The following is a 23,253-nucleotide window of genomic DNA, read 5'->3' on the forward strand; positions in this document are numbered from 1 at the left end:
CGTATCATACTATTTTCCAGTCACGAGATAAGAGACACGAGGCACGAGGCACAAGACACCAGGCACGAGACACCAGGCACGGAAAACGAGACACGGGGCACGAGACACCAGGCACGGAAAACGAGACACGGGGCACGAGACACCAGGCACGAGACACGAGGCACGAGATACGAAGCACAAGCCCGGGGATCCTCCGTACCATACTATTTTCCAGTCACCAGATACGAGACACGAGGCACGCGCAACGAGATACGAGACACGAGCCCGGGGATTCTCCGTACTATACTATTTTCGAGACACGAGTCACGAGGCACGAGACTCGAGACACGAGGTACAGGGCACGAGACACGACGCACGAGACACGAGGCACGAGATCCGAGGCACGAGATACGAGACACGAGCCCTGGGATCCTCCGTACCATACAATTTTCTAGGCACGAGACACGAGGAAAGAGGCACGAGATACGAGGCACGAGGTACCAGACATGAGCCCGGGGATCCTTGGTACCATACTATTTTCCAGTAACGAGACATGAGACACAAGGCACGAGACACGACAGGAGGGACGAGACATGAGGCACGAGATATGAGGCACGAGATACGAGTCACGACCTCGGGGATCCTCTGTACCATACTATTTTCCAGTTACGAGAAAGGAGACACGAGACACGAGGCACGAGATACAAGGCACGAGGCACGAGCCCTGGGATCCTCCGTACAGAACAATTTTCCAGTCACGAGACACGAGGCACGAGGCACGAGACACGGGGCACGAGATACGAGGTACGAGATACGAGACACGAGGCACGAGGCACGAGATACGAGACACAAGCCCGTGTATTCTCCGTACCATACAATTTTTCAGTGACGAGACACGAGACAAGAGGCCCGAGGCACGAGACAGGAGAAACGAGAAACCAGAAGCGAGGCACGAGATACGAGGCATGAGGCACGAGATACGAAGCACGAGCGCGGGGATCTTCCATACCATACTATTTTGGAGTCACGAGAAACGAAACACGATGCACGAGGCACGAGATACGAGACACGAGGCATGAAGCACGAGATACGAGGCACGAGATACGAGACACGAGCCCCGGGATCCTCCGTACCATACTATTGTTTAGTCACGAGACACGAGACATACGGCACGAGATATGAGGCAAGAGCCCTGGGATCCTCTGTACCATACAATTTTTCGGTCGCGAGACTCGAGACACGAGGCACGAGGTACGAGATAAGAAGCACGAGCCCGTGGATCCTCCGTATCATACTATTTTCCAGTCACCAGACACGAGGCACGAGATACGAGACACGAGCCCGTGGATCCTCCGTACCATACAATTTTCCAGCGACGAGACACGAGATACGAGGTACGAGGTACGAAACATGAGCCCGGGGATCCTTGGTATCTTACTATTTTCCAGTAACGAGACATGAGACATGAGGCACGAGACACAACACGAGGGACGATGCACGAGAGACGAGGCACGAGCCCGGGGATTCTCCGTACCATACAAATTTCCAGTCACGAGACACGAGGCCCGAGGCACGAGATATGGAGCACGAGCCCGGGCATCCACCGCACCATACTATTTTCCAGACACGAGGCACGAGACACCAGGTACGAAACACGAGGCACGAGGCACGAGATACGAAGCACAAGCCCAAGGATCCTCCGTACCATACTATTTTCCAGTCACCAGATACGAGACACGAGGCGCGAGACACGAGGCGCGAGACACGAGGCACAAGCAACGAAATACGAGACACGAGTGACGAGGCACGAGACACGAGGCACGAGATCCGAGGCACGAGATACGAGACACGAGCCCGTGGATCCTCCGTACCATACAATTTTCCAGCGACGAGACACGAGACAAGATGCCCGAGGCACGAGACAGGAGAAACGGGACACGAGAAGTGAGGCACGAGATACGAGGCACGAGGCACGAGATACGAAGCAGGAGCCCGGGGATCCTCCGTTGCATACTATTTTCCAGTCACGAGAAACGAAACACGAGGCACGAGGCACGAGATACGAGACACGAGGCATGAGGCACGAGATACGAGGCAGGCGATACGAGACACGAACCTCGGGATCCTCCGTACCATACTATTGTTCAGTCACGAGACACGAGACATACGGCACGAGATATGAGGCACGAGCCCTGGGATCCTCTGTACCATACAATTTTTCAGTCGCGAAACTCGAGACACGAGGCACGAGGCACGTGACACGAGATACGAAGCACGAGCCCGGGGATCCTCCGTACCATACTAACTTCCAGTCACGAGACACGAGGCCCGAGGCCCGAGTCACGAGATATGAAGCACGAGCCCGGGGATCCTCCGTACCATACTATTTTCCAGTCACGAGGCACGAGATACGAGGCACGAGATATAAGGCATGAGCTATGAGGCACGAGCCCTGGGATCATCCGTACCATACAATTTTCTAGTCACGCGACACGAAACACAAGAAACGAGGGACAAGGCACGAGGCACGAGATACGCGGCACGAGCCCGGGGATCCTCCATACCATACTATTTTCAAGTCGCGAGAAACGAGACACGAGACACGAGGCACGGGACAGGAGGTACGAGATACAAGACATGAGCCCCGGGATACTCCGTACCATACTATTTTCCAGTCAAGAGACACGAGGCACGAGGCACCAGATATGAAATATAAGTCCGGGGATCCTCCGTACCATACTATTTTCCAGTCAAGAGACACGAGGCACGAGATGTGTATAAGAGACAGGGGATCATCTGTACCATACAATTTTCCAGTCACGAGACACGAGGCACGGGACAGGAGGTACGAGATACAAGACACGAGCCCCGGGATACTCCGTACCATACTATTTTCCAGTCAAGAGACACGAGGCACGAGATGTGTATAAGAGACAGGGGATCATCTGTACCATACAATTTTCCAGTCACGAGACACGAGGCACGGGACAGGAGGTACGAGATACAAGACACGAGCCCCGGGATACTCCGTACCATACTATTTTCCAGTCAAGAGACACGAGGCACGAGATGTGTATAAGAGACAGGGGATCATCTGTACCATACAATTTTCCAGTCACGAGACACGAGGCACGAGCAACAAAATACGAGACACGAGTGACGAGGCACGAGACTCAAGAGACGAGGCACGAGACACGAGGCACGAGGCACGAGATCCGAGGCACGAGATACGAGACACGAGCCCTGGGATCCTCCGTACCATCCAATTTTCCAGGCATGAGACACGAGGAACGAGGCACGAAAGACGAGGCACGAGGTACGAGACATGAGCTGGGGGATCCTTGGTACGATACTATTTTCCAGTAACGTGACATGAGACACGAGGCACGAGACACGACACGAGAGACGAAACGCCAGGCACGAGGCACGAGATATGAGGCACGAACCCTGGGATCCTCCGTACAAAACAATTTTCCGGTCACGAGACACGAGGCAAGAGGCACGAGACACGTGTCACGAGACACGAGGCACGAGATACGAGATACGAGCCCGTGGATCCTCCGTACCATACAATTTTCCAGTCACGAGACACGAGGCACGAGGCACGAGATAAGAAGCACGAGCCCGGGGATACTCCGTACCATACTATTTCCCAGTCACGAGACACGAGACACGAGGCACGAGGCACGTGACACGAGATACGAAGCACGAGCCCGGGGATCCTCCGTACCATACTAACTTCCAATCACGAGACACGAGGCCCGAGGCACGAGTCACGAGATATGAAGCACGAGCCCGGGGATCCTCCGTACCATACTATTTTCCAGTCACGAGACAAGAGGCACGAGATACGAGGCATGAGGCACGAGCCCGGGGATCATCTGTACCATACAATTTTCCAGTCACGAGACACGAGGCACGAGCAACAAAATACGAGACACGAGTGACGAGGCACGAGACTCAAGAGACGAGGCACGAGACACGAGGCACGAGGCACGAGATCCGAGGCACGAGATACGAGACACGAGCCCTGGGATCCTCCGTACCATCCAATTTTCCAGGCATGAGACACGAGGAACGAGGCACGAAAGACGAGGCACGAGGTACGAGACATGAGCTGGGGGATCCTTGGTACGATACTATTTTCCAGTAACGTGACATGAGACACGAGGCACGAGACACGACACGAGAGACGAAACGCCAGGCACGAGGCACGAGATATGAGGCACGAACCCTGGGATCCTCCGTACAAAACAATTTTCCGGTCACGAGACACGAGGCAAGAGGCACGAGACACGTGTCACGAGACACGAGGCACGAGATACGAGATACGAGCCCGTGGATCCTCCGTACCATACAATTTTCCAGCGACGAGACACGAGACAAGATGCCCGAGGCACGAGACAGGAGAAACGGGACACGAGAAGTGAGGCACGAGATAGGAGGCACGAGGCACGAGATACGAAGCACGAGCCCGGGGATCCTCCGTTGCATACTATTTTCCAGTCACGAGAAACGAAACACGAGGCGAGGCAGGCGATACGAGACACGAGACACGAGCCACGTTTTGGGGGTGCGAATATCCACCACGTTTTCTATGACGTCAAACTATTCCTTGTCATAACATCTATCATTTTAAATTCCAAGATTGCTATGTGACTAGGGACATAGTTTCATAATAATCAGCATTTTTTGTTTTTATGATAAAAATCTTTTTATGCACGATAATTCCCTCTTATAATATTACCTCTTATAATATTGTGAGTAGGCGAAATTGGCCGACTGGTTTAGAAGATATTCAACCTTTTGCGAAAAACTGTTTTGTTCAATATCTCTCAAACTACTGGTTCGACTAATGTGTTTTATGTCACTCGGCGATAAAAGTATTATCTGACTCATGTAAATATCATCCTCGCCTTCGGTTGGGATTATAAGTCACATTCGTCAGATAATACTTGTATCGCCTGATGACATAATGTACTATTATTTCACCGTCAATTTGACGACATTTCAACAGAATCGAACCTATGGTTAAACTCGAGAAAACCCATAAAATGACTGTGGAATGCCAGAAATTATTCTATGCGTCGAAATCGAATTATGTTTAAAAAAATAATTCTAAAAAAAAAATTCAACATTGACTTTAGAAGAAAATTTTCTTCAAAACAATCTCCAAATTCGTTATTTTTTATCATCCAACCAAGGGTGAAAGTTATGAAGAGGGTTTTCTAGAATCTAGAAACTTGTTTCTACAATTTAAGAACTTTTTTTCTCTTTGTGTGAGTATTTAACCATTGATAGAAATCTTATTCCTCAATTTTCCTTCCCGAATTGAAAAAAAAATTCTATTCCATAGTTTTCCAAGCCAGAACTCACCGGTCTCGGCAATGTGACATAATAATCTGACCAGACATTCTCTCCTACCGTCGGCGAAAAAAACGAGTTATGATGAATATACAATAATTCATAATTATGAGATGAAATATCTGCAGTAGACAAGAAATTTTTTGACTTCCGTGAATACTAGAATATTTCTCCTGTTCCTTTTTTCATTTGAACAATCATTGTCCTACAAATTTCATCTGATACAGTCAAGCTCTCCTCATTCGGTTCCCCCAGTCATGTGCATATCACACCATTAGAAGTCTACTGTAATTATTTGAAGAGAGTTACGAAAATTCTCGGGTTTTTCCCGTTTAAACGCGAAACATTTCCTAAACAGTCCTTATAATGGGATTCCTTCGAAAAGATTTCATCGATATGGATGTGAAATCAGATTTCTCCCGATTTTTTCACGCGAGGGGCACCCTTCGTCGGAATTATCGGGAAAAGTCTTGCGATCGCCAGACTACTTCCAATTGTTTTTTCTCCGTGCAGTTTCGACCTTTTGTCGGAGAAAGCCGTTTTTTGCAGATACGAACTTCTGCTTTTAGAACCGCGACATAATGAAAAAGTCTGCATTGGATGAAATTCGTGGTTCAAGGAGAGTGCTATGTTTAGCACAAGATACGGGATAAAATGTGTTGAATATTATGTCCAGAAATATTTTCTAATTTATTATTAATTAATTAATTAATTTCATTTGCAATTATTTACATAAATCGGGAATGCAAATGAAAATCACGCCACGTTAAGCTAAACCGAAACATGAGACAATTTCACAATTCCATTTCAAAATTCGCGCAACTCTAAGAACCCTATAATCAGCAAATTTTTACATTTTTTTAATCGCCTCTTAACAACAACCGAAATCCACGTAGAGTCACTAAAAGAAAAAGAAACAAAAGTTGAAGTAAATGACCTCTCAATATCGTTGCCAACCGGCCACGTATTGATGAAGTTGCAATTTCCAAACTGTACCCCCACTTCTTTTAATTACAAAAATCGCGACCGAACTACCTTCCGTTTTTGGGGAAGAAGTCAGTCGTTCTCCACGCCCTAGAATATCTAGAAACCATTAGCTGCAATCCGCGAAATTAATCTTTCAATTTTAACCCCATAATAAAACATATAATTTTCTTTTGGTGACCTTACGGAAAAGAGGTGATATAGTTAAAAATTGAATTGGGCAAACCGTAGCCTTAAATCGAAGTTAGTGTTTTGTGAAGCGAAAAAGACAATAACTTATTGGAAACGTACTCATAAAAATAAACTAAACATTCGGAAGTGGAAGAAGACAAGCTCAAGAGACATTAAAAACCGTTCATAATTATAGTTATCACAGCAACCGCTGGATAAGCTGATTTGACGCGGCAAGTTTCATAAAACAGAGGTAAATTGAAGAATCCACAAACCTAAAATTCAAGGTGTATAAAAAACTAATTAGTGAGAAACAGAAAATATAGAATTCTCAAACAAATCTTAAAATCAATTAAAATACAGAAACCTTCCAGAAATCAGAAAATATTGAAAATCAAAATTAGAAACAGTCGAATCAACATAAATTTATATTCCAACTCAACATTTGTTAAAATAATAGACAGTTTTCGCGTTGTATCACATCAGGGAAAATATTGAATAAATTAATATCGGGTTTAAAAAACAATCAGAGTGAGTATTATAAATTTTGGCAAACCCAATTCCTGCATCCAAAATTCCTTTATAATTAAATCCCAAAGAAATAAATATTTTAATGTCTTCCAGAAAAGGTAAAGTAAAATAAAATCTTAGCGTCGTCCTATAATAAAACAATAAAAACTCAAAACGATACGAGTCATCCACTCTTCGTTTTGTTAGAATTCCAATTCGTTAGTCACGGAAAATCTGAGTAATTACAAAAATTCCCATAGTTGCCTCCGACGCTTAGCAACGTCTCCGGACACAACATTGAATTTCACTCGTTCTTTACTATTTTAGATATCCCATCATACTTTCAAAGTCACTCGATGGATCTCCTCAGCCACCTAGGACTTCCAAGTTCCAGCAGCCTCCCTCCTCACTGCCAGAATATGAAAAATTACCATTTACATTTGAGTGGGCAACGGTTAGATGTTTATAAATTGTAAATACATTAGTAATCGATTTAAATATTTTACATAGACAATACGAATTGCTGCCACTACGAATTGCGTACGATAGCTTCGTGGTAACACCTTAGATTGAGACTCCGTAAGTTGTAGGTTCGAACCCACCTCTGATAGAAAAATCTAATTTCTAATTTCGACCAATAGATTTTTCAGGTAGGGCTGTGATAGTAATAGGCAGAAAATCATTAATTAAACTTACAAACTGAGTAATTAACGATTTTTGTAATCGCATGGCAATGCTGCATATATATTGCCTATAAATTCACATATATGATTAAGATTCGTGCGATGTATGTTATATACGTTTCAAGGATGCAAGTTGGCGCGATATTGACGTGGTTCTAGTATAATTATTTATCTACTGATAAGAGTATTTTCAATTTATCGAATAGCCACGGCTAGCGATCGAAGTGTTTAGTGTCTCATACCAGCTATAAATTTCTTCACATACTGTCCTCCTCTTCGATTATGGTTTGAAAGTGTTCAAAACATCTGTAATATCCAAAAATTTTATGCGTGAATTTAAAATTAAATTCAAATATAGACACAATTTAAAATAATAAACTCAATACTTGAGTGGGATGTTTCATTTGAACTCGATTAAAAATTCCAAAGACACTGAAATCGAGTGCAACATCACGAAATGTCTCACTCAACAGGCCCTCATTACACAATTTCAAAATTCGCGCGGAGGAATGATTGAAAACCGATGTATTGAAACCCCAAAAACCGAATGAACTACTTCTCCATAAAAATTGAAAAAGTGGGAAAAGTCATGCGATATTTTCCACCAATTAAAAATGGACTCGTTGGAGCCCATGTGACAAGTGACTCCAAAATTTTCATATAACACGCCAGAAAAATCAAAATTAAGCAGTCTTGAAGCAGCGACTAAACGGTAACAATTCTGGTGGAAATAGTCCATTTAATCAGTCCGGTTTTTTTATCCTTCCTTCGATTACGCGGGATAGTACTGAATTAATAGTAAGTTATGAACAATTGAATTTATCCGGGAATAAAATTTCTTTAATCGAGAGTGGTGACTTTTCTTGCAAATAAAGAATTCGTTCATTGTGACGCGTTGTGGAGTCTCAAACAAACTCTTAAACTCTTAAAATCCAACTGTTAAAATTTATTAGAATACCAACGAGTAGAAGAAAGTGTTTCCGTGAAAGTATCTATAATAGCCTTTAGCGCGACTAATTGCTGGTGTGGAAATTACGGATTTACCCAGGGATCTACAAACACATCGATTAATTTATAAAAATAGACCGAATTGTGAGTAACAAAATTTGTAAACCCAAATTTGAATCTTTCAGATCATTCCAGGGGTAGGAATTTTTAACTACGTAGATTTCGGTAAAATCACGCCTATGTTTTTGTAAACCGAACAGTTATTCAAAATATATTTAAATTCAAATTTGATTCTCATTACAACTCCAAATTTCTTGATTAGTAATTAATCACAACTCAAACCCTATCCCTAAATCAAACCCTGTTCCTTTATATTTTAGAAAAAGGTAAGAGTATAAAACTTTGCGTCGTCCAATAATCACAAAATCTAATAATTTTAGCTTTGATTTTAATGTGATAATTAAAACATGTCCTTTCGACGCTAAAATCTTTCTCGTGACATAACAGCTAAAATTTCATGGGGCAGTCGATAGGACACGCCTAAGTTCCCAGTACACTTATCTTTAAATTTAAATCCCCATAAATTCATGTATCCGATTCTCATTTAAAATTAAGATTTTAGCATTGACAAGCTTCATTTTAAATTTCAATAAATTCGAGTTTTCCTTCAAAATCATTAGAAACAAAAATTTTTCTTCCATTTCTCAATTTTTATTGAAAATTAGCAATTTGAGAATTTTTGAAGTTCTAGTTCATCAACATTTTAACTTCCTTTCAAATTTCAATCATAACATAAACTTAGATTTTTCAATTTTGGACTTTTTCTGTGACTTATATAAATTTAAATCACTCAAATTTAATGAATACAAAGACTTTTTCGCGTTTTCATGTTGAATACTAATCAAAAGTCTGCATCGAAATAATTCTGTCTAAAATTCAAAATACTATCTAAATAATTATAAAATGGTAAAATTGAAAGTTTGAAAAATTCAATAATCCGATCAATCAAACTACAAAAAAATCAGGCCCGGTCGCACGCTTCGCGCGCTCCCTCTTTGGGGTATGACCGGTAGAGGTTGGTGGAATTCGGTGTGACCCATTACGGGTCGAACCAATAACTTCCCGACCATTTGTTTTTTCTTTCATTACTTTTTTTTATGTATTTATTCACTCTTTTTCTCACATTTCTCCGGGGAAATACCCATAAAAGGGAAGTTTCTTCGAGGATTTAATAAACGCTGGGATCATGCCACAGTGAATGCAGCGCACGCTATACGCAACGCTAGTCATTATCAGAAATATTCGAAAAACAGTTGGATAATTATTTCATACGTTGCATGTGTTTAGCGTTGCATCCATTGTGGCATAATCCTTAGGGTGATTTCGCAAAGAACGCATTTGCAATTTAAGTTAACTCAAACTTCAATCAAGTTTGAATTAGACCCACTTTACTTGACCCACTTGAAAATTCTCTCATTCCGAAGCTGATTCACTTAAAAATTTGCAGCTTCAAAGTTGACCCACTTCAAAATTTTCCAACTTCAAAGTTAACCCACTCTAAAATTNCCGAATTGTGAGTAACAAAATTTGTAAACCCAAATTTGAATCTTTCAGATCATTCCAGGGGTAGGAATTTTTAACTACGTAGATTTCGGTAAAATCACGCCTATGTTTTTGTAAACCGAACAGTTATTCAAAATATATTTAAATTCAAATTTGATTCTCATTACAACTCCAAATTTCTTGATTAGTAATTAATCACAACTCAAACCCTATCCCTAAATCAAACCCTGTTCCTTTATATTTTAGAAAAAGGTAAGAGTATAAAACTTTGCGTCGTCCAATAATCACAAAATCTAATAATTTTAGCTTTGATTTTAATGTGATAATTAAAACATGTCCTTTCGACGCTAAAATCTTTCTCGTGACATAACAGCTAAAATTTCATGGGGCAGTCGATAGGACACGCCTAAGTTCCCAGTACACTTATCTTTAAATTTAAATCCCCATAAATTCATGTATCCGATTCTCATTTAAAATTAAGATTTTAGCATTGACAAGCTTCATTTTAAATTTCAATAAATTCGAGTTTTCCTTCAAAATCATTAGAAACAAAAATTTTTCTTCCATTTCTCAATTTTTATTGAAAATTAGCAATTTGAGAATTTTTGAAGTTCTAGTTCATCAACATTTTAACTTCCTTTCAAATTTCAATCATAACATAAACTTAGATTTTTCAATTTTGGACTTTTTCTGTGACTTATATAAATTTAAATCACTCAAATTTAATGAATACAAAGACTTTTTCGCGTTTTCATGTTGAATACTAATCAAAAGTCTGCATCGAAATAATTCTGTCTAAAATTCAAAATACTATCTAAATAATTATAAAATGGTAAAATTGAAAGTTTGAAAAATTCAATAATCCGATCAATCAAACTACAAAAAAATCAGGCCCGGTCGCACGCTTCGCGCGCTCCCTCTTTGGGGTATGACCGGTAGAGGTTGGTGGAATTCGGTGTGACCCATTACGGGTCGAACCAATAACTTCCCGACCATTTGTTTTTTCTTTCATTACTTTTTTTTATGTATTTATTCACTCTTTTTCTCACATTTCTCCGGGGAAATACCCATAAAAGGGAAGTTTCTTCGAGGATTTAATAAACGCTGGGATCATGCCACAGTGAATGCAGCGCACGCTATACGCAACGCTAGTCATTATCAGAAATATTCGAAAAACAGTTGGATAATTATTTCATACGTTGCATGTGTTTAGCGTTGCATCCATTGTGGCATAATCCTTAGGGTGATTTCGCAAAGAACGCATTTGCAATTTAAGTTAACTCAAACTTCAATCAAGTTTGAATTAGACCCACTTTACTTGACCCACTTGAAAATTCTCTCATTCCGAAGCTGATTCACTTAAAAATTTGCAGCTTCAAAGTTGACCCACTTCAAAATTTTCCAACTTCAAAGTTAACCCACTCTAAAATTTTCCAACTTTCCCTTTTTTTTAATTGCAAAATTTCAAAGTTTTATTTAAAAAACTTAACAACCACTGAGGCGATTTCACTTAAAATCCAATGAAAATCGAATTATGTGGAGACGCATCGATGACACAAAATTAATTCAAATCCCATCCATTGGGTTTTTTCCATTTACTATTTTCACTCATCTCTGCATAACGTCTAAAAAATTGTTTTTGGAAATTGTTGGAGATTATAATGGTACATGAAAAAAACGCAATGAACGTTTGGTCAGTGAAAAAATATATGCAATTTGTTAAACGTCATGCAGAACCGCGTGAAATTAGTAAATTGAAAAAATTAATTATTTCATGATCTATTCCACGTAAGGCAAAAAGCTTTGATTTTATTCTTTGATGTCAAACGAACATTCTAAAGAAAAGAAAACCTGGATCGGATGAAAACTGTGGTGCAAGGAGCATTTTTCACGTTAAAACACGCAAAATTACGATTTACGTTAAAATACGGGGCAAAATGGGTTGGGTCCGTCATTTTTTCAATTCTTTCATCACCCCCATCATGTATTAAAAGTTGTTCGGTGGATCCCGTCACTAATCGCAGACTTCAAAGTTTTACCGAGGTCCCCCCTTAATACTTGTTATTGACAATTGAAAATTTGGGTCATCGCTCATTGTTTTCTCACTCTAAATGGGGTAATTTACCCAGATTCCGGAAAAAAACATTATTCGCATGGTAATCGACTGGCAAAAAAAATTCGATAAATTTTTATTTTTAGTTTCAGTTATATAACTAATAAACCGCCGAGACGATTGAACTCAAAATTTAATCAGATCTAAGTCTCATTGAGGCGCATCGATGGGCACAGAGAAAATTTGATTCTCATCTTTTATCCAAGTGCAATCGTAGCACAAACATTCGACGATAGTTTTTTTTTAAGTTTTATTTAAATAATTAACGAACCGCTGAGACGATTTTGTTCATAATTTAATCAGGTCTAAGTCCCATCGAGGCGCATCAATGGGCATAAAGCAAATTGGATTCTCATCGTTTATTTAAGAGAAATCGTAGCACAAAATTTGTTCACAGCCATACATACACGCACACACACAGACATATCTTTGGAAACATCATAGAAAGATTCTAGGGGTCATGAAACGTGGAGATATCGGGAAATTTCCACTTTCGATTTTCGGGGTCATTACAATAACTTCCCTATAGATCGGGAAGTTAAAAATTCGCACACATACCCAGACATACATGCACAAATTTTGTAAAAACATTATATCTTCACGTGTTATGACATTCTACGTCATTTTCAGACAAAATTAGAAAATCGCCAAAATCAACGATTACAAACCTTCCATTCCGACGCAGAAATCAATAAAAATTACGGTAACATAGGTAAAGCCAAGAATTTATTCTTCCAGTCTCTACGTTATCGGAAAAAATGTAGTTTGTTTCAAAGTTTTGAGAGCTCTGTCAACTTCTCTGGTAGTTCGTTTACATTCTGAACTGGAACAACTTCCTAAAACTCGTTGTTATTTTACGAATAGAGGGCGAATAATACTAATGTAAGAAGCATCGGTATTGGTAAAATTATACTCATCCTAAAAAACAAGTGGATTTCCTACCTTGCTATAAAAAAATTTACGGAAGTGAAAAATATCAAATTGCCAATCATAAATCGAGAGACAATTGGTCTTTTCTTGATGACAATCCTCTTAGGACGTTTCTCATACAGATGTGTCTGGAATACGCTACCAGAAAGGCTCGGATGACCACGTAAATGAACGGGAAAAGATCAGTGAGTACTTTTCATCTTAATTTAATTCGATCAAAAATTGGATTTGACAATTGGGTTGTTTCTTATAAGAATAATTAAGTAGACAAGAATACTGAGAAATACATAACATGCTTTAAGATTTCAGATAATGCATGTTATATACCACCAACATCAAGGCCTAGAGTAAAAATGTTCTAAAACTATGATTCCTTCTGAATAAACAAAGTGTTGTCAAGTTTTGTGATGTTTATTTGACCTCTTCATTTCTCCATCAATACGTACATTATCGCACCAGTATCAATCTACATGAACGTCATCGGCATGAAAATGGCCTACTCTTCGCCAATCATAGTCCGAAAAATCAGCCTTTACCATTTTTACGAAAAACATTGATTATGATGAACATTTTCGGAAGAAACCGATGAAAACCGAAATCCTCCATCCGCATCATATCCTTAACGAAGACAGCCTGAATTTGTCACCTTCGGCCTCCTTCGTTCCAATTTCTCAAAATCCTCCAAAACCAAAAAGATAAAACGAGAATGCCACCAGTTCTTGCGAGTAACTGTCGTTGGGCATCAGCTGATTTTTGAAAACGCAAAATCAACAAAACCACAGCCGGAAAAACAGGAGAAATGACAAAACCGAGAGAATTGGGAATTGGGAGAGCGAGGTAGAATCGGTCGCTTGGTCTTGGAAAAAGGTGTCGCATATTCAAAAGAAATATTCAACCAAAGAACATCAGAACCGGCTAAACTACTCAATTAGGAGACCTTAGATTTACGTTAAATAGCAATTCGTTATTAATTCACGTCTTTAAGGTCAACTAGAAAAAATAATAAAGGTGTGAGCACGCACTTTTATCAAAGTATCAACATAAGATGAATTCCCGAAACTCGCACTTTAAAGTGTCTTCAAGAAGGATAATCTCATTCAGTCAGCATTGGAATTAGGATATGAGCAATAATTGTGTTGAAGCAATGAATAAAGTAATGCAAATACAATTGCATAATGCAACTGAATTATTACGAAATAAAAATATAAATAATTTTCTAATTGAATAAAATTCACTTGAATCGTACAAATGGATTCATTCGAATAGCTGGTGATGAAGTTATTATCCAAACTTGAATTTGGTTTCTATTCACATCAAACAGATAGTTCTTTCATCCAAATAGAGAGACCACAGTTGGGAACGAAATACTTTTCTCAGCGGTAAAAATAAATAATAGTATATTAAGCAACAAGTGCTGTAAGTTGATGATTATGCATAATCATCAAGACAGCACGAGTTGCTTATACTATTTTATGTTACAAGTGTGTGACTACATTTTTTTTATTAATCAATTTTATTAATGACTTTTTTAGAGTACATAAATAAATGAAGTATTTGTTTAAACTAACAAAACTAAACAAACTTTTCAAACAAAACACAGTTTTCAAACATTTGAACAAAACAACGTTATTTTATAATATTACTTCCTCTCTGTTTCATCTTTTCCAAAATAGATTGATAGATTTGGGCAGTTCGTGAAGTTAAAATTGATATTTTTCGCGTCATTGATATTCTGCAGCAAATCTGAGAGAGTCAAGTTTTCTTTGTTTTCAATGACGAGATGCGCAGATCTTGATGATTTGTCTGGATTTGTTCCTTTAGTATTTTGCAACAGACGAACTGAGGATTGTGATGGGGTTAAAGCGACTGGTGGAGTAGTTGAGACTTGATTTCTTAGAGCATTGAATTTTGAAGATTCGAAAGAGGGCACACGCTTAGACACCAGGTGAGCTGTTGATGTAGAGGTACTTGGAGCTTCGAGAATACTGTCCGTGATGCTACGAGCAATTTTTCTCTTGTTGTGTAGGGAGTTTTGGCAATAACCGTGAGCAATTTCGGTTGACTTCCAGCCATCAAGCTGCTTCAAAGCTACGCCACTCGCTCCAGTATTTGCAAAACATGTTGCAGAGGTGTGTCGTATACAGTGTGATGTATAACGGTTTGCATTCGTTAAATTTAAGAAAACGGCAACTTCCTTGGCCATATTACCAATTTTATTTATGCCAATAGGTTGTCGAGTGCATTTTCCTTTGGTATAATTCAGAAAAAAGTCTTCAAGCTTACAATTATCGGGGCGTAAAGCTATGTAATCCTTTACCTTTGTGCAAAGTGGCTGAGGAACTACATATGACCTCGGATTGTCAGTCTTTGTCTCGTCAAGAAAGAATTCTAAGTCGTCACCTTTCTCCTTGAAATCAGTTATTTTCAAATTTTTCAGTTCGCATCTATGACAAGCACCGTACATCCCGAGAATCCAAACTACCTGTGAATAATTAATTTAATGATATTCATTTGCTTATTCTTATAACAAAAACTAAAAGGATAATGGGAATATACTGATGAAATAATTTAGCATGTATAATCGTCAATAAGATTTCAATTTTTACCTTGACATCTAAGTAGATTTGATCAGGAGCAGTTAGCAGACATGTCCTAACCTGTTCCTCTGTCAGAGCCAACGCTTGGACACTTCGATATACCTTGTTCGCATTTTTTAAAAATTGAATCAGTTGTGAAAAATTGTGAATATTAATGTTATGATAAGTACTGATGGTACTTCTCAATTTTGAGTATGTAGCCCATAAGCTACTAGGCTTATATTTTTCTTTGAGTTTGTTGAAATAAGCCAGCATAATGTCCCGATCAATGCTATCAACATTAAGTTCGTTCTTAACCAACCAAGTCTTAAATTTGTGGTAAGCAAACATGTACGATGAATTCGATTTTTTTGGTAGCAAATTTGACCTCGCTTTCTCTGCAGCTTCACGAATATGGGAGGGAACCATGTTATGATGGTCAGTTGCCTTACGAGTGTTGTCATTCAAGTCTTCATCAATGGCAGACTCATTAGAGTTTGCCGATGATCCGAGGGTGGGTTGGGTTTGTGATGTCCAGGTCTCATCATCCAGCTCATTGTTGTCAGATTCAATTACATCTTCTCGTGACTGGAGAACTTCCTCAGGATAATCGAAAACCGATTCATTGAGCTCGAGATCACTATCCATTAATTCGTCGAAGCTCTTTTCCATTCTTTATAATTCAAGGTTTTTTATTACGTTGTAAACACAGAAAATTACGACATTTATGGCTGTATTGAAACAGTGACGATTACTGATGATTAAACTTGAGGTTATGAGTTGACAGTATAGATACCGGCTGCGTTCTTATGATAGTGTTAGATGGCGCACCGATAGGCGAACTGTAAGCAAGTCCTCTGAGTGTAACTGTAGATTATTCAACAGTTTTGAACACCCCCAAAGACAGCACTGTAAGTTCGGACTTACACGCACGTGTAACATAAATAAATATATCAATTCATTAGTCCTCAACAATAATATAGTTGAAATTGATGACAAAATTGAATTAACAATGCTCTAAATTTGGAACTAAGTTGCATGTCTCAGTATCTGCTTTTGCCCGAGTAGCTGAACTTGTTTGAACATTCAACATATTTTCTGGATTCTACACTTTATCAGCTGGTTCCACATTTTGGCAGTTTATTCAGTGGAACAAATTGACACGCTCAGAGTGAATTGACATTCTGCTGATTGAAATTATAATGTTCTATTTGTATTTTTTGTCATTCTGGCCGCAAAGCAGCGCTTCACGTAATGAAGCTACACTCCTTACAGCTATTATGACAAAAAATATGTTTCGGTATACGACCTAAAAAGGTTTTCTAGCTCATATGATTGCATTTCTCGCCTTCGGCTCGAGATGCAAACTCATATTCGCCAGAAAAGTTTTTTTCGGCCTAGAGACGAAATATACTATTTAGCTACTAGGTTTAAGCGTTCAGCTACTACTTCAGCTCTTGTTTAAAACTCATTCTTTTAATCTCCGTTGGGGTATTATTCAACCCGAATATAGGTTAATTCACACTTAAAAAGGGGTTAAATTAGCCCTACTGAAATTTATTTCGAACCCGAAAAGGGCTCATTTAACCCCATAGTGGGTGTCATTCACACCCACTATGGGGTGATACGAGGCATGAGGCACGAGATACGATGCATGCGGTACGAGATACGAGACACGAGCCCGGGGATCCTCCGTACCATACTATTTTCCAGACACGAGACACGTTTTGAGGATGCGAAAATCCACAGCGTTTCAAATACGTTGGCCAAATCTCTCGAAGAGCCCTAGTTTCTGAGAAAAAAAATGTTAAAATCCTGAAAATGCCCCAAAATCGTCTTTTTCAAAATTTAATTAGAAAACAATGTCTGTCTCGATTGAGCTGAAAAAAATGCCAACAAAAAGACGGGAAATTATACTTCCAGACGAGGTGGAACTATTTTCCTTCGGAGCAGGGAATTATTCATAATAAATTCCGTATTTCTTCAATGAAATTACATTAATTTTTCAAAAGAATGTCATGGCAGCCATACTCTGAAGTTGTATCCCCACGTGGGATTTTCACTGCCAGATTCGAGGGTTAAAATTTAATTACATTTATTTTCATCAGTACCTCCATAAACCGTTTTGCCAAAGGCTTGATTCATTCTCGACGAGACAAATCAGAATTCTCCTTCCCTCCAGTGATATATTCGGTTCCATTTTCTTAAAGACACTTTTCTTTGTGAAATTAAATAGATAAATAATAACCCTCAAATCTGACGGTTGAAATTCCACGTGGGGATGCAACTTCTGACAATTGCCGCCATGACATTCGTTTGAAAAATAACTGCAATTTTAGTGAAGAACTACGGAATTTATTATGAATAATCCCGTGCTCCTAATGAAAACAACTCCACGTCATCTGGAAGTATAATTTCCGGTCTTTTTGTTGGTATTTCTTCAGCTCAATCGAGACAAACATTGTTTTCTAATTAAATTTTGAAGAAGACGATTTTGGGGCATTTTCAGGATTTTAACATTTTTTTTCTCAGAAACTAGGGCATTTCGAGAGATTTAGCCAACAGATTTGAAATCTGCGTGAAAAAATCTTTCAAATGGTGGCAGTCTCATCCCTGTGCCAGAACAAGTTCAAATTTTGTAGGACTGTGTTATTAGTGTTACTACATTAATAACATTAGTTCAAAGTTCAAACAATCGTGCGTCTGAAGGGTGAGTTGGGTCCAAGGGTCAGAAGGGTTAGTTAAGTATAAGNAAGATCGCCCGATCGCACGTACCTCCACGACGAGTACTCTGGGTGTTGGCCCGCGATGATAGTGCTTTTACCGAGCATTGAGGTTGCGTTGGGGTGGGCACAGATGGGTGAGAACAAGTCTCCGGATACCTGTGTCGCATGTGCCTCTCAGTGTTCGGCGCTCCGAGGAGTGAGAAGGATTCGCAAGTGATGGTCGACTTCTCCAGGGTTGAGCCACTCTGGAGAGGAAAGGAATACGTCAGAGGAATGGAAACATCCTCGGCGAAAGATACATGGGGGAACAGCTCCTGGAAGATACGCTTAATCGAAGTCTCTCGGCTGAAAAGCTGAGGAGCGATCGAGTGAAATACTCCTAGCATGGTGAACCTCGCCCACTCTNAATATAGGGGTCAGATAAGTATAAGGGTGAGTTGAGTCCAAAAGATTACGCGAATCTAAAGGTCAGATAAGTGAAAGCCTCAGTTGAAATTGAATGTCAGTTGAGTTTAAAGGTGAGTTGAGCCTAAGGGTCAAAAGAGTACGAAGGGTCAGGCGAATTCAAGGGTCTGTTTTGTAAGGGTCAGATAATTAAAAACCTCAGTTGAGTTCAACTGTCAGTTGAATTTAAGGGCCCTTTGTGTGTAAGGGTCAGTTAAGTGTATGGGTCAGATGAGTGCGAAGGCCCTATTGGGCCTGAGAGTCAGATGAGTCTAAGACGNTGTGTAAGGGTCAGTTGATTGCATGGGTTAGATGAGTGCGAAGGCCCTATTGGGCCTGAGAGTCAGATGAGTCTAAGATGAGGATAAGGGTCAAATGAGTCTGAGGGTCAGATCGATTCTGAGGGTCAGGTGAGCCAAAGGTCATCTGACTTTTAGATTGAACTGACCCTTAAGGATTGACGTAAGCAATTTTGGCGCGAGTTTTTCACAAGAGTAAATTTTTTTATGGTCAAATGCCTTGAAACTTTGGCAAAACGTTGTAACGAGATTTTCTCGTTACGGTAAACTGTTTTACCAACACGAAAACCCATGAGTTAAAAATGGTTAGAGTGAGGGACAGAGAGAGAGAGAGAGNCGAGCATTGAGGTTGCGTTGGGGTGGGCACAGATGGGTGAGAACAAGTCTCCGGATACCTGTGTCGCATGTGCCTCTCAGTGTTCGGCGCTCCGAGGAGTGAGAAGGATTCGCAAGTGATGGTCGACTTCTCCAGGGTTGAGCCACTCTGGAGAGGAAAGGAATACGTCAGAGGAATGGAAACATCCTCGGCGAAAGATACATGGGGGAACAGCTCCTGGAAGATACGCTTAATCGAAGTCTCTCGGCTGAAAAGCTGAGGAGCGATCGAGTGAAATACTCCTAGCATGGTGAACCTCGCCCACTCTACCGTTTTACGCTGATGCTGGCTCGGCATTGTTAGCCCCGCCACGAAAAGTCCTCAGGGTAGACGAGTTATCCTTTGAGGCCGGTTTACCGTAGGATTTTCCGTGAAAATCCAGCTGGCGCCCGACTTAATTGAGCGATAGAGGAGATGCCCAAAATAGTTTGGGATAATTGCTGGTGGAGCACCAGCAAAAATCCTTTACAACGTTATTTGAACCATTATAAGATGATCGATCTATCGCTTAGCTCTTTGTCATATTGTCAATATCAACTAAAACAAAAAAACAAAAAAGACGATATTGATAATATGACGAAGAGCTGAGCGATAGATCGATCATTTTATAATAGTTCAAATAACGTTTTGCCAAAGTTTCATGGCATTTGACCATAAAAAAATTTACTCTTGTAAAAAAGATGCTTACGTCAATCCTTAAACTCAACTCAGCCTTTTACTCATCTGACTTTTAGATTCGCCTGACCGTTCGTACTCTCTTAACCCTTAGGCTCAACTGACTCGTAGATTTGCGTGATCCTTCACACTCAACTGACCCTTGAATCCGCCTGATCCTTTGTAGTTGTTTGACCCTTAGACTCAACCGACTCTTAGATTCGCCTGATCCTTCGGACTCAAATAACCCTTAGACCCATCTGACCCTTAAACTCAACTGACACTTGGACGCAATTGACATTTAAACTGAACTGAAGCTTTTGCGTATCTGACCCTTACTCAACAAACCCTCAAATTCGCATGATCCTTCGGACTCAACTAATCCTTACCCATCTGACCCTTAAACTCAACTGACACTTGGACGCAATTGACATTTAAACTGAACTGAAGCTTTTGCGTATCTGACCCTTACTCAACAAACCCTCAAATTCGCATGATCCTTCGGACTCAACTAATCCTTACCCATCTGACCCTTAAACTCAACTGACACTTGGACGCAATTGACATTTAAACTGAACTGAAGCTTTTGCGTATCTGACCCTTACTCAACAAACCCTCAAATTCGCATGATCCTTCGGACTCAACTAATCCTTACCCATCTGACCCTTAAACTCAACTATCACTGAGACGCATCTAACCTTTAAACTCAACTGAGACTTTTACTTATCTGACCCATACTCAACTAACTCTTATCTTCACCTGACCCTTCGTACCCTTTTGACCCTCAGATTCGTGTGATTCTTCGGACTCGGCTGACCCTTATTTCCATCTGGACCTATGCTGAAGGTTTTACGCTTATTGATAAAAGAAACTCCATCTGGCCCTCATACTCATGTGATCCATATACTCATCTGACGCTTAGATTCATTTGACCCTTAAACTCAATTGATCCTTAAATTCAACTGAGCCTTTTACTTATCTGACCCTTACTGAACTGACCCTTATATTCGCCTGACCTTTCGTATTCTTTTGACCCTTAGGTTCAACTAACCCTTAGATTCGCGTGATCCTTCAGACTCAACTAACTCTTACACTTATCGGATCTTTACACTCACTGACTTTTATATGAAGGGTCCGACCCTTAGACGCCTTAGACCTATGTGGACTCTAATTCCCTCTCATCTCCTCCTCCAGCTCCTTTCCTCTTAAGTTCCTGTATTACTCTATTGCCTACTTTCTTTCTTTTTTTTCCTATTGTTCTTCTTATTAGTTGCTTATATAAACCCGAAAAAAATACAACTCGCCATAAGCAACTGTACAGCTCAGAAGCATACCGAGATATCCTGCGACCACTGAGCTTGAGCAGTAGCGAGTCAGACCAGAAAAAGGATGGGTGACCGAACGCAGGGATATACAAGCAGGGATATCTCGAGAACCAATGGACCGATCCGTTTTTTTCTTTTTTTCCAATTTTTGTTTCACCGAGTTCATAATATTTATAGTTTTGTCATTCTTCCACCGATTAATTTATGCAAGATTTAATCAGTTAATCGGTGGTAGAATGGAACTGGTAGTGTGAAGAGGGTAGGGGGCAGGAAGGAAGGAAAGAATGTATGGTAGAAGAACGTTGAGGATACGTTTAGTTTCAACCTAATTTCAACGTACAATCTGGAAAAAATGGAAAAAAGAGACAGTATTTACGTCAAAAGTAGATTGAATCGGTGCATTTGAGCCTGTACACTGGACAACGTATTTTCAACGTCCTAAACCCACCAGGGGACCTTGAAACTACGTTGGGAGACCCGGTAACATTTCGACTCGGGTTGTCAGCGCTTCTATTATACTTATATTGCTTTTTAGCAATCACCATTCACATCCTAAAATTATCAACTCGCGTCTCCAACGTATTACAGTTGGGGGCAGAGTGGGGTAGTATCCAAAAACTTTAAAATAATTATAAATGGTGTTTCTTTGTTTTTCACCTTCAAATCTCCAAAGAACGACAGAAAAACTCTGAAATCGGTAGGGAAGGTTCCGATGAATTGATTTTTCAATTTGGGGCACGATAGGGTACGCATAAGAGAATTCGTTTTCTTCAATTTCATGTTCATCAACAGAAGAGTACATGATAACGATTTTCTCTACATTCTTGAAAATTGTCGTTATTCGTCAAATTAATTTTGTTTTTTAAATATCGCGATAACGAGCAGCCCTACTATTGATAAATGATGAGTGTAAAGAAGAATAATGTAATAAAGAGGAGACAGAGAAAGTAAACACCACAGATATAAGCGTGACTTGTCGACTCGACTATATTGTGAATACTGAAATAATAATACATCAGACAACTGACTTTATACTCTGAATCTGATCGCTGTGTGTCTGTCAATGTATAGAGTGCTCTTGTATTCGATACTCCTCCTCAATGAGCATTCTCATCTGCCCATTGTCTTAATCCAATTTTTGTTAACAGCATCTCCAACCGTTGTGGCCCCAGTGGCTTTGTCAACATATCGGCCAAGTTGAATTCCGTTGGACAGTATTTCACACGGATTATCCTTCTTTTCTCGTATTCTCTCGTGTTGAAATACCTTGCATCGATGTGTTTGGATCTGTCGCTGTGGCCTGATGCAGCATATTCACGTTCAGGTCCGTCCCGCTGCCTGAGTGGATACATCTCTTCCTTCACATCAGCCACTGCAACCTCTACACCATCTTTGAGCATAATCATTCGTCCATTTTCAATTTCCATTTTATACCCGAGATGGTCCATTTTTCTCACTGACAGCAATCCTGAATCAAATGAGGGCACATACAGTACCTTATTCAATGTCAAATCTTAGTCTTCCCGGACCTCAGTTGATAAGTAATCTTACCTGATCCAATACCACATACCTCGCTATATTGCTTGTTAGTAACTCTTACCGTTGATT

The 23,253-nt window shown here is 40.1% G+C and overlaps 1 protein-coding gene across 2 annotated transcripts; it reads right to left on the minus strand.

Annotated features, from left to right (window-relative positions):
- Positions 1-14,850: 14,850 nt before the first annotated feature.
- LOC107041853 lies at positions 14,851-16,598 on the minus strand. Of its 2 annotated transcripts, XM_015262633.1 has the most exons (3): positions 15,852-16,598; positions 15,563-15,727; positions 15,405-15,492 (listed from the first exon to the last, which is right to left on the minus strand). In XM_015262633.1, exons 1-3 carry the CDS (start codon positions 16,491-16,493, stop codon positions 15,463-15,465), a joined length of 837 nt encoding a protein of 278 aa, XP_015118119.1. In that variant the 5' UTR covers positions 16,494-16,598; the 3' UTR covers positions 15,405-15,462. The 2 variants fall into 2 exon arrangements, with proteins under 2 accessions (XP_015118118.1, XP_015118119.1); XM_015262632.1 differs by having other exon boundaries at positions 14,851-15,727.
- Between the last annotated feature and the right edge of the window lie 6,655 nt (positions 16,599-23,253).

The sequence above is a fragment of the Diachasma alloeum genome, unplaced genomic scaffold (genome assembly GCF_001412515.2).
Source record: "Diachasma alloeum isolate Michigan unplaced genomic scaffold, Dall2.0 Dall_scaffold_00381, whole genome shotgun sequence".
Lineage (NCBI taxonomy): Eukaryota > Metazoa > Arthropoda > Insecta > Hymenoptera > Braconidae > Diachasma > Diachasma alloeum.

Coding starts and splice junctions, on each gene's coding strand:
- LOC107041853 (XM_015262632.1), bottom strand. CDS start 16,493: ATGGAAAAGAGCTTCGACGAATTAATGGATAGTGATCTCGAGCTCAAT. Junction 15,728..15,851: donor AAATCTACTTAGATGTCAAG/GTAAAAATTGAA, acceptor AATTATTCACAG/GTAGTTTGGATTCTCGGGAT.